We start from the raw sequence: 13,133 nt of genomic DNA, 5'->3' as shown, positions 1-13,133 counted from the left end.
AGCAGCCTGCAACAATTTATCCCTTCCTATTTTTAAAGAGAGTTTGAAAGGGGGGGAGGAGGAGGAGGAGTTTGGAAGGCTTCTTAAAATCGATTAAAACCATTCTGCTCACTAAACAGAATTGGTTCATCAAACAGATGAGAGTTCATTTTATTTTTAGTGTCAAGATCAGGAGCAGTCAGTGGGGTCACTGCCATGGAAACCAGCCTTTTGGCATTGGGGTTATTTGCTGCTTACAAGGACAGCGGCTGAAAAAGGATGGCAGTGAAGTTGGACTGGCTCAGGCACACCAGAGAAAGCATCAGGTTGGCTCTGCTGGTGTGTTTGTGTCCTGGTAAGCAGCAATGATGCAGCCCCAACAGCCCCATTGTTTTTTTTCTGCAACAGACTTACATGGCTATCCTTAGCTTTACTGTTATTTTGTTTGTGTTGTTGGTTTCTAAATAGTTGCACCATTTAAATAATGTTTTGTTTATTCTCACATTTGGGCAATTAAGATTTCCTTTTTGAAAGGAAACAAAATGTGTCAGGCATAGAGGGAACTTTGAAGAAACTAGATATAGCGTATCCAGTTTGTTCGTGCAGAAAACAAACCTATAGTAAGTCTTGGCTGGGGAAAAAGTAAGCATGCCATTCTCTGGGAAAGCATGCGTATATTTGTCACAGTGAGCACAGATTGTATAAGTAAACGGTTGCTTCTTTTACCAAATATTTAATCTATATTTTCAGAATTATGTCTAGGTTTTTAAAGTATCAGTATCACATATCAGTTTTGACACTTTGTTTTAGAATGTTTTATTTTTTTATAAAGTTGTTTATATATCATGGGCTTGTGTTAAACATGACTTGCTTATTTTAATCTCTTTCTCACATTTATCTTTAAATACGTCCAAATCTCCCTGGTCATAAATTCTTGAGGTAGGAAAAACAATCTGAATAAGCAAGGGTGACTTTAAATCACTTAAGTAGTACCGATTGTGGATATTTAGTTTGTAGGCTGTAGGGGCAATTAGTGACCTGATACTGGTTTTTTAAAAGCAATACTGCAAAGTATTCTCTTTTTTAATTGTTTGAATCCTATTTCTTGAGGGAGATCGTTCTAGCTTAAAAGATCTTTCAGAATTTTAAACTAAAAGCATATTTATACTGCTACCAAATCTGCCAGTTGGCTATATATTGGCTTTGGGATGGGACCCCTCTGCATTGCAGAAGATACTGAGACATGTTTTAAGGCACCCACTGAACTCACACAGAGCATAGTTCATGTAGGAGATAACCAGCCAAACCTAACAAATGCATATTCTTGTTAGTTAGCATGAGAAGGGGCTAAATCCACAGAGCTGTATTGCTGATAGGCAGATACTCAGACTGTTATGTACTGAAGTTCTCACCCTGGGCCAGCAGGGGGATACTGTAGATAGTTATGCAAATGAAGGATTGAAAGTGATGTTCAGTGATTGGATAGTTTTAGAAAGTTGCTACAGTAACGTTGTACTGGAGCTCTATATAAGCAGGCTGACTGAGCCCTTCAGTTCAGTTCTGTTCTGGCCTCTGAATAAACAAGAGCTGTTTGAAGAATCGCTGTGTCGTCTGATATGTTCACCCACAACTTAACACAGACCATACAATTGGTAGAGAGGGCTCTGTGTGATGTCGTTTCCCCTCCTCTCCTATAGAGGAAGGAGCATATAGTACTTCCTGTTCCTCTCTATGTTCCTTTGACTAGTGTTGGATTCAGATATGCCTCTGCTTGCTGCAGCTTTTAGGCACATGGCTGAAGCTGGTTATATTGTAAATATAAGTATTTTGCCTGCATAGTTTTTCCTGCTGCCACTTCTGTGAACCAGTACAATATTATAAGTAAGTAAATTATATATATTTTTACTTACTTTACAAGCTGTTGCCTGATTCTTTGTTAAGTGGGGTAAGAAGGGGGAAGCCAACTTACTTTGCTAGCTGGATTTGCTCGAAAGGAGGCTTTGCAGCCTAATTCCTATGCTTCTGATTTTGCTGCCAAGGTTGGGATTTTGAAACTCTGTTCAACCCACACATGTGGGAGCCTAGATAAATGAATTGCAATTAGTATATCTTCTCTTACCTATTAAAACCCATCCCACAGGTCACACTTTGTTGACCCCAGTTTCACTCTGCACAGACTGAGAGAGGTAGCTGTGGTAGTCTTCTTCAACATGAGCAACAGCAGAGTCTTGCAACACAGCATTTATTATGGCATAGACTGGTGGTAGCCAGTGTGGAGCCCTCCATATGTTGTGGACTAATTATCAGGAAATCTGCATAGGTTTGCAATTCAGTGCTATTCAATCTCATTTCAAGTAAATCTTCCAGAAGTTCTCCCATTTCTGTCCATGCGGTAATGGAAGGTTCTGATACAATTTTAACCAAAGTGCTTGGTTTTAAGCCAGTTGATGATCTGATTGTAACATTTGCTGTTCCTGCAGATTAGTTCTGCATCCAACAGATAATTTTGGGTAAGGTAACAAAGCATATCTATATGTTCACAAACATCTCCAATATTACTGGCCTCTCTGCATGCAGATACGATATATGAAAGATTACAGGACATGAGACAAAAAGAAAAGGTAGAACTGATTATGGCATAGGGTGCAATCCGAGTTCTTTTTAAGATTGTGGTGTAATTTTTATATTTTGCAGCCCAGGACCTATGCGAAGTCGAAAAGCATGATTGCGAACAGATATGCGTGAATACACCCGGATCCTATGTTTGCCAGTGTTATGATGGTTATGAACTTGAGGAAGATGGAAAGAAATGCTTCAGTATGTATCTGCTTCCTATTGTTCTTATACTTAAAAAAAGAAAGCAAGGAAAAAGAGGCTGCTTTTAGTGTGAAAACTGCCTTGGATATCTCTTAGCCCTCCAAGGCCTGGAGAAGTGTACCCAGCTGCCCCCTCACCAGCTTGGGCCTGCCACAGGGTCCCATTGGTAACTCTCATTCCCATGAAGATGGTTACTTATGACTGCAGGCAGATCAACCTCTCTAGTTTCTAGTCTCCTATATTCAGTTTGGAGTATCAGGGATGACAGGGTGGCTGAGACCCATAAGCTGTCAGCTCACACATTCCATTGCTTATGGGGAATGGAAGGTTCTGCTGGCTGCAAAGCCGTAAGATAAAATCTTACAGAACTAATGTGGGACTAGGATGAAGGGAAGGAAGAATTCATGTGGTGCCACTGTAGAAATTTCTCTAAGCAGAACTCCAGCAATGGCAGGAAAATTATCAGACAACAACAACAAATAATAAGTTTAAGGGCACAAGCTCTTTGTGGTAGCTATGTGAGTTGTTCCTAATGTTATGATTGATCTGCTGTTTCCCACATTGTGGACTTCCCTTTTCTGGAGCTGAAAGGGAACACCTCCACATTTCATTAAAGAGTGTTCCTTGATGCTAAACAACTGTCTTTCTCAGGCTCCAGTTTTTAAAAGCTTGCTAAAAAAATATGTGAAAGCATACTGATTCCATCATACGTTCAAGTTTTCTTAGGCCCATAAACACAGTCACACCCCAATACTTTGTAAGCAAAACAGCTTCCCACAGCTGTACATTCTCTCTAGCAAACTTCACTCGGAAACCCATAAAACTTACTGCTTTTCAAATAACAGCTGTTTTATGTTACTACTTTGCATGAGGAATGGGTTGTTCTTTGTTCTAATGAATACTTTACTTTCTGATTGCTGAATACTTAAACTTATTATATATAAATCGGATGCATTTCCATTTACATGCGCTATGTTCTCTTTTTGTTTATTTAAGTATTTTCATTTGTTTGAATACCTCCTGTCCTATGCCCTACTGAGATCCCTAAAAATCAAAGCCATCTTCTTTTGTATAGTATTTGTTAATTTCTCCAGGGGCACATAGACACACTAGCTCTTCTGTAACTGTGCAACTCCTTTCCCCTAGAGAGTTCTCATAGCCCAAATATCTAGCTTAAGTGCCATGATACTTTTCTTTTTCTTTAAGCTAGGGCTGAGCTATAGGTAGCTCTCAGATCAGCCAGAAGCTGAAACAGACTAAAGAGACTGATGGGAAGTCTTTTACAGCTTTTTCTATCCAGGAGGCCCCAATGGCCAACTTGGGGAGAGGGGAGGGACTAATCCAGAGCCTGAGAACATTTCACTAGGAGGAACTTGTTCCAAGGAACTTGTTCCTACACAGAGAATGGAACCCAGTTCTAGCCCTGGCAGCTTCTGGCACTTCAGGGACACAAGGGTTTAAAAAAAGCATTTCCATGCAATTTCAATCATGGTATAAGCTTCTCTACTGAGACTTAAATATATTCTAGGCTCATTGGATAATTTAGCAGGAGCTTATTAGTGGCTTATGGAATGATGAGTCCTCTTCTCACTGCTCAAAACATGTCTATTCTCATATTCATATTATGTATTTTCCCTTCCTCTTGACCTAATTCTACAGAGGTGTGGCTTCTCTACATTTAGCTTGGAGGAACTCCATAATACAGTATGTGCAGCTTATAGGCAGCTCAGGCTGAAGTCCTATGTACCTTCCAAATGAGTAAATCTAAATGAACACAGTGGGACTTACTTCCAATTCTGTGCTGAAAAAATCATATATTTTTTTTTAATGAATGCCCTTACCTAGCCATATTTACTTCGATTTAATTATCATTGATTTCAGTGGACCTTTATCCATCTAACAGTGCTGAAGGTTGTGGTCCTGTTGTACACTCCATTTTAGTTTTTTCTACACCTTGAACTTTTAAGATGCAATTTGCAGTGGCTCATGGGAATACTGTTCCCTTACATTTCCAGTGGTCAGGCATGAGTGTTTTTGCTTAAGTAGCTAAAACTTTACCACCTGAGCACAAGGGAGAGGTGTCAGCAGGTTCAGGGGCAGCCCAAGTTTTGCAGAAGACAAAAGTGCTTTCTTTCTCAAGAGGTTATATGTGCCAAATGAAATACTACTACTTTTCTCAAGAGTAGGTGATATGTGCCAGATACTATTAGTTTCAAAAACCTAGAGTAGTCATGTTGTCTGAACATCTCAACTTTACCCCAGGAATAAAGAGTAAATTACAGTCAAATCAGAGCCCAGCCATTCTGAATTCTGTGTGATGCTTAATAATTGAATCTATGGGACAGAAAAAAACTAAACAGTTTAAACATCAAGAACCGATGTTTTGACAGAACTGAAGTAATACTGCAACACAGCACACATGTGTATGTGAAAACACACAAAAGATGTTGCATATGTGGTGTTTTGTGTGTGTACATTATCCCTCACCAGATAAAATTGTGTTCCTTTCACTGTTAATATTAGAGATGACTGACCCTCATCAGGATACTACAATTTCTTTCTTGCAACTCTTTGTTGGAATCCATTGCAATGTATATATGATTGGGACCAGACCATAGAAGGCAATATGTTCAGTACCCTCCACACCCTTCTGGCTTTCAAACAATGTGAAATATTTAACAAAAGTAGTAATCAGAAGCAGATAAACATCTTTTCAGGGGAAAGGAACAACAACAAAAAACAGATGGGAGAATTGTAGTCAGTTTTTTTCCACGCCAGTGGCCAATATCCCTAGTAACAACAACAATCTATGCATATATTCTCTTTCCTTCAATACAGCAGACTAGCTGAAGTGACTTTAAGATATACGTCTGTCAACTACCTTGCTGGGAATTAGCTATAAAGCAAATTCACATGTAAAGTATAAGAAGAACCAAACTACCATTTATTTATTTATTTTAAAAGGTCTAATGGAAAGTTTTGCCTACTTTACACTGATAGAAGTTGGTCTAATAAAATATCATTTTACATGCTCTTCTTTGCTAGATATTCCTATAAATGCTATTCAGATAAATGTTATAAACAGTTGGTCTATATGCTGTCCTATAAGTTCAGTATGTTTACAATTCTTATTGCCCCATTTCAAAGTGGATATTGTAGAGCTGTAAAAGATTTATTATGTTTTTGTATATGCTGGAAGCTGCCCAGAGTGGCTGGGGCAACCTAATCAGATGGGCAGGGTACAAATAATAATAATAATAATAATAATAATAAGATGATGATGATGATGATGTGTGTAGTAATTGGGACTTTTTAGTTTAGAAAAAGGGCAAGCAAGAGGGGACATGATAGAGATTTATAACATCATGCATGATGTCGAGAAAGTGGATAGAAAGAAACTGTTCTCAGGAAGCTGAGTGCTGGTTGTAGCTAATGCTAGTCCTGCTCAGAGCAGACCCACTGAAATTAATGGACACAACTAATATCCATGAATTTCAATGGGTCTACTCTGAGTAAGGGATCCAACCCTATTACTCATCTATTTGACAAAGGCGCTAGTCGCTGACTACTTTTGTGGTTTCAAAATAACTTTGTAATATATGTTTTCCCATTGATTGGGACTTCATTAGTATAAATAAGTAAATTATATCCTGAAATGTACTGTGGTTAGAGTAGATTGCTGTTACTATAATTTTGTCTCACGAGGCTGCTGAAAAATTGCGCTTGAGATTTTTAAGGGAAAGCTGATTATTGCTTTAATTTTCAAGAAATGTTCCATATGACTGTCTTCGGCCTGGAACAAGGAAGGTGTTTGCCAGGAAAGTGGTTACACATCCTACATGACGGAAAGTCTAAATTGTTTGGACTCTGCCCAATTTCTTTAAGTCAGCAAAGCAGAAACTCCCATAATGTGAAAGAATATTATCAGCTGCTTTTTGTTCTGTTTTCCCAAGGTTGCCTAAATTATGGCAGAGTTATAGTTGTGGGATTTGGGGAGAATGCATTAATCCAAACAAATGGACATTGAAAATTTTTTTTTAAAAGTAATATGATTTTGGAACGTAAAAAAGAAATATAACAGGATCTAGCAGCTAGTTCATAATGGCTTAGTTGGCACTGTTGGGAATGCCGTACTTGGTAAAATTTATATGAAACATGACATTATTTCAAGGGCAAAAGATGGAAACTTTGTTCTTTTTATTAGTCCAAATGATCTAAGAAACCACTTTGTGATTTGATTATGTTTATCCTTTGTTTAGAATAATTCTTTAAAAACTGACACAAGCTCCACAGAGATAAATACAGTTCAGCTTCATCTATCCAAAATCTGCAGAGCATTCCAAACAATTTAGGATGTTCTGAAAGAGGGTTTGATTAACAGGTTTACATTTAGGCAAACGAGAAGGGCACAAATATATTCTAATAAGCAGAAATTTTGGGTAATGGGAGTTTGCACAATGACAAATATACAATGTTTAATATTTTCAGGGTATAGCTTACACCATTTCACAACCACTTTCGCAAATTAGTTTAGTTTTGGCATCTTGCCTAGTGCTTTGTCGATAAATATTACGTCCTGTTTATATTTAGTGAATATAAATTACCAAAATGACTACAACAATGCTTCTTGCTGTCAAAGAGCAATACAAGCCCAGTATGGTGTAATGGCTAGAGGGCTGGCTGGGAAGGCCCAAGTTCAAATAGCTGTGAAGCTCAATGGGAGGCCCTGAGGCTAAGTTGCCTAATTTATAAGGTTGTTGTAAGGGGGGATACGGGATGGAGAATAGCATGCATGCATCTTTCAGCTTCTTGGAGGAAGAATGGGATAATAATGTAAGTAAACAAGTCATGGTGAACTATGAGGCCAGGGTTTACATCATAAGCTTAGTAACACAGTAAAACTAGTTTGCAGAACATTAAGTGGCTTCATTGGACAGTTGCCAGATCCACAAATTGCTCATTCCTTTAAATGCTTTTTTAAGGGAGAGAGAAGGAAGCTGCTGTGTTCAACCATGCCCACTTATGGCCTCCACCATTTGCCATGGTGGTGCTCAAATAAGGTCCTCTTGATGGGGAGAACAGGTGAGGGGAATCAGGGTTGAAACAAGGGGTGAAGCATAGAGGCTACGCCATTTCTCAGAGGGTTTAAAGGGGTGACATCATACTTCTTTACCATTTATCCACATAATTAGCTGCCCCCGGTGGGAATTGGAAAATTCACAATGAATTGATATCACAATACAGGAGAGAAGAAGAGTCAGTATGGTACAGTGTATAGTATAGACTAGAACATGGGAAACCTGGGTTCAAATCCCTGCTCAGCTATGAAACTCAGTGGGGGACCCTGGGCCAGTCACAGTCTCTCATGCCTTTCGCTCCTTGGAGGAAAGGGAGTACAGTGGTACCTCGGGTTACAGACGCTTCTGGTTACAGTTGCTTCAGGTCACAAACTCCGCTGACCCAGAAATAGTACCTCGGGTTAAGAACTTTGCTTCAGGATGAGAACAGATATCGTGCAGCAGCGGCGCGGCGGCAGCGGGAGGCCCCATTAGCTAAAGTGGTGCTTCAGGTTAAGAACAGTTTCAGGTTAAGAACAGACCTCCAGAACGAATTAAGTTCTTAACCTGAGTTACCGCTGTATATCAATGAAACAAACAAATTGACCCAAGGATGCCATTTTTGGTAGACGCTTCGTGTTGGGTGCAACACGGAGCGTCTACCAAAAATGGCATCCCTGGGTCAATTTGTTTGTTTCATTGATAACCTGCCAATGTGGAATTCTTTCTTCAACGTTGTGTGGCGAGAGCAGGGCTTTTTTTCAGCCTGAACTCACTGGAACTCAGTTCTAGCACCTCTCAGGTGGGCTTCATTGTCATTCTAAAAGAACGAGCGAGGTGTTCATGGTGAGTTCCAGCACCTTTTTCTTCTTCTGGAAAAATAGCACTGGAAGAGAGAGACCAGTTCTAACCAAATCACTGCTTCCCAAAGGATCCAGTTCCTGAATATTGTTCCGTACTCGCCACATTTTAAGTAACACCCTAGGTTTCTTCCAAACTGTAAATTTTTCTAGGCGATGACAAAGGAAACTTTCGTGTTTAACCTCGAGCAGTCAGAGTCAAGTTTATTTTGGCTGCACTGTGATAGTCAAGAAAGAGAACAGATTGTTGTTGAGCATCGGTGCTCAAATGTCTATTAGAACAGCTAGCACAGAGTTTGGTATGTGTCAGACTGAGTACAGCACCATTTCTACACCCACGTGCTTTGTCTCACCTGAGGGTCCATGAAGGCAACTTTAATTTCAAGGATTGTGAACGTTACTTCCATTCCTCCAGACTCTGCAGTCCAGATGTACGGCGTGCTTAAACCAAATAGGGAATCTCAGATCAGAGGGGGCCAAATGCCACCTTCCAGGTCTCCCCCATCTGGCCCACAGAACTCTCTGCAGGCCATCTACCCTCTCCCTAAACCATACCCCTCACTGGCTCTGCTAATCCGCCTGAATGTCTTTGCCTGGCTGCAATGTGTCCTTGGACTCTGATAATGCCTCTGGCTTGTCTGCTTCTGTTCATCAGACAGTGGCTTTTTCCACCTGCCTTGCCCCAACCTTAGGAGCCTTCCTCAGACCATGTATCTGAGAACTGCAGAAGCAGCTGGGAAGAGAGAAGAGGAGCTTGGGAATATTTTTTAAAAAAACAACAACCACACAATTTTATAAATTGTGTGTCCTTGTTTCTCAATTTGATCCTTTTACATGGTTTTGTGGTATTTAATGCATTATGACTTGCTGTTATTTTTACTGATTATAGTTTAGTAAAAAAAATTGTATTGTAATTGATAAGTGTGAACCGTATAATTAAATAATAATAATAATCATAATAATAATAATAATAATAATAATAATTTTATTATTTATACCCCGCCCATCTGGCTGAGTTCCCCAGCCACCCTGGGCGGCTTCCAATCGAATGTTAAAAACAACACAGCATTAAATATTAAAAACTTCCCTAAACAGGGCTGCCTTCAGATGTCTTTTAAAGATACGATAGCTACTTATTTCTTTCACATCTGAAGGGAGGGCGTTCCACTTGGTGGGCGCCACTACCGAGAAGGTCCTCTGTCTGGTTCCCTGTAACTTCACTTCTCGTAATGAGGGAACTGTCAGAAGGCCCTCAGTGCTGGACCTCAGTGTCTGGGCTGAACGATGGGGGTGGAGACTCTCCTTCAGGTATACAGGACCGAGGCCATTTAGGACTTTAAAGGTCAGCACCAACACTTTGAATTGTGCTCGGAAACATACTGGGAGCCAATGCAGATCTCTCAGGAGCGGTATTATGTGGTCCCAGCGGCCACTCCCAGTCACTCCCAGTCCCGGCAGCCACTCCCAGTCACTAGCTGCCGTATTCTGGATTAATTGCAGTTTCCGGGTCACCTTCAAAGGTAGCCCCACGTAGAACGTATTGCAGTAGTCCAAGCGGGAGATAACTACCGGTAATTTAATTTTACTGTTTACTATTATGTTGAATATTGCTTTATTTGATATAAGTTGTTTATTTTAAAGTTATTGTGACTTTTTCTGGTATTGGATCAGATTGTTATGAGGTGTGTGATCTTTGCTGTCTGTTTTGCTGTTTCTTCAGCTTGTAAACCACCTTGTGTATAGTAATATAGAAAGGCGAAATGAAATGAAAAAAATGAAAAGGGATGGAGGGTAGGGAAGGTGTGTGTGTGTGTGTGTGTGTGTGTGTGTAGAAAGTAGCCTACTGTAGAAAGGTGAAATTCACATTTGTTGTTTCCACACACCCCCTTTGCCTCTGACCCTGCCCTCCACAGACATGTGGCCCCCTGAAGGTTACCCAGATTGGAATGTGGCCCTCAGGCTAAACATGTTCCTTAAAAAGGTAAAGGACCCCTGACAGTTAAGTCCAGTCACAGACAACTCTGAGGTTGCGGTACTCATCTCGCTTTACTGCTGAGGGGGCTGACGTTTGTCAGCAGACAGTTTTTCCGGGTCATGTGGCCAGCATGACTAAGCTACTTCTGGCGAATCCGAGCAGTGCACAGAAACGCCATTTACCTTCCCGCCGGAGTGGTACCTATAAATCTACTTGCACTTTGACGTGCTTTCGAACTGCTAGGTTGGCAAGAGCTGGGACTGAACAATGGGAGCTCACCCCGTCATGGGGATTCGAACCGCCGACCTTCCGATCGGCAAGCCCTAGGCTCAGTGGTTTAGACTACAGCGCCAACTGTGTTCCTCCAACATGTTCCTTACCTGTGGTTTAAGTTATCACTAGCCCCTTACCAACCCACAGCTGACTTGCACAGGAAAAGTGCCCACTGTGTAGTTCACACAGTTGGCTTCCAACACCTTCAGGGGATGATGGAATTCTTCCCTTTCCCCAGGACACCTCCCTTTCCCATGAACACAAGGTATGGAAGATCATGCCTCAGAATGACGTTCATGTCAGCTGCTCCAACAGGATTATAGCAACAATGTGATGGGAAGGTCAGTTTAAACATGTGCTGTGCTCTTCATGTCACTGCAGTCCAAATTGAATCTAGATGGAAAACCACATACACATTGTCCACTTCTCTCACCAGCACCTGACTAAGGGCCTTAGTTGATAAGTTGTTGTTATGTTGGCATCCATCTGTCTTGAGAGACAATGGAGTGAGCCGCCAGGGATGAAGTCAAGCTGCTGTGTTAGCAACACCAAAGTGACTTCCTCAAGGCGCAAGCCTGGGCAGTGTGTATGGAGGTCCTGGGCTGCCCAGATGACAACTCTTTGGCCTTGCTGATGTGGTCCAAAGCAAAGCAGAGTTATATCTTTGTTAGCAGCTTAGCTTAGTTGCCGGCAGGAAGTGTACAAGGCACCATCCAGTCATCTTAGGAACTCCACTCCAGATTTGTGTAGGGTTTTCTTCTCCAGAAGATATCCCGCAAGGCTCCGGAGGTTTAGGATCAGAGTTTTCCATCTCCTAGATGGGCTACCTGCCCACCACCAACGTTGCAAACGTTAATTTGTCAAGTTCTGTCCCTGAGTGAGCTTGTGGTTCTTGTTTGTTTTTCAGTTGTAAATTACTGTGCTTTGAATAACCAAGGCTGTCAACATGAATGCATTAATACTGAAGACTCCTACTACTGTCAATGCCGCAAAGGGTTCATTCTCAATCCGGATAAAAAAACCTGCAGGCGTAAGTTTTCCACATCTATGCTCAGTTCTTTCAGATAGTAGCACACAGGTGCATATAGTCTGTTGTAAGGGGAAGTGCCACAGTTCCACCATCTGTTTTGCATGCAGGAGGTCCTGGCTACAGTCCATGGCATCTCCAATGAAAAGGATCTCAGGTTGCAGATATTCTAGAAGGGCCATTCCTAGTAGGTGAACTGGCCTAGATGAAGTACTGCCGTAATGTGCAATTAACAACACACTTTAGTACATGTGCCTATATGATACAGGTGGCAGAAAGCATGGTTTCATGTTGGGGGAAATAGGAGGAAGAGAGTGTTGCTCAACTGAGCCTCCTCCTTTGCCACCGCTCCTGGCAGTCAAAAGAAAGCAGGGTGGAAGGAAGGGAGAAGAGTCTTGTGCTGGGTCCAAGGAAAGAAGCCAGGCTGACCAGTTGGACGGCCGGTGGAGTAGCAGCAGCATCAGGAAGAGGAGGAAGGGGGAAGGAGGCAACAGGGCCACTGCCATCCTTGCCATGGGAGGTTGCGACTCTCCAGGCTGGCAGACCCCTAGCCACCCATCCAGCTGGCCATGTCAAATAAAAACAAGGAGAAAGTGAGCTAGGTCAGGCCTGAAGAGAAGACAGCGGCTGGAGGAGACCCTGGGCAGGAGCAGGCCCTGAAGGTCGTGGGAAAGGGTGTAGCTCAGCAGTTCTGAAACCTGTGGGTCCCCAGATGTTGTTGGACTACAACTCCCATCATCCCTGACCACTGATCATACTGGCTAGGAATGATGGGAGTTGTAGTCCAAAAACATCTGGGGACCAGCTGGTGGGGTGCAGGCCGGCCTCTGGGGGGCTGGAGTTTAAGAGGTAGCAGGGGCAAGGAGATTATGGGGGTCATAGGTGGGCATTGGAGCTAGCTGGGCTTCAGGGAGGGGTTGTCTGTATCATGGAAAACGTTAATAAAAATATTAATGTGCAAAAAAACAAAAAAAAGCCCCTCCTGGCAGTGATACTGATGTAGACTAGAAGGTCGCTATTTTCATCTGCAGAATGTTGGGGTTATGGGTCCAACAAGACCAATTAGATGTATTCTGTTCCCATTAGTGGCTGGCAGGGTTGCATGGCTGGGGCTGTATCATTTTCTGGACCTCCTAACCCCTCAG

At 41.8% G+C, this 13,133-nt stretch overlaps 1 protein-coding gene across 1 annotated transcript in view; it reads left to right on the top strand.

The window, feature by feature from the left end:
* The window catches only part of MATN2 (matrilin 2), a 48,318-nt gene that overhangs the window by 11,884 nt on the left and 23,301 nt on the right, over window positions 1-13,133 (top strand). The window contains exons 5-6 of the mRNA XM_081013862.1: window positions 2,674-2,796; window positions 11,869-11,991. Coding sequence (XP_080869988.1) covers window positions 2,674-2,796; window positions 11,869-11,991 — 246 coding nt within the window. The remainder of the gene's footprint in view (window positions 1-2,673; window positions 2,797-11,868; window positions 11,992-13,133) is intronic.

This window comes from Podarcis pityusensis, assembly GCF_964106645.2.
Source record: "Podarcis pityusensis genome assembly, chromosome: 7".
NCBI lineage: Eukaryota > Metazoa > Chordata > Lepidosauria > Squamata > Lacertidae > Podarcis > Podarcis pityusensis.
This window is presented reverse-complemented; position numbering and strand designations above follow the sequence as displayed.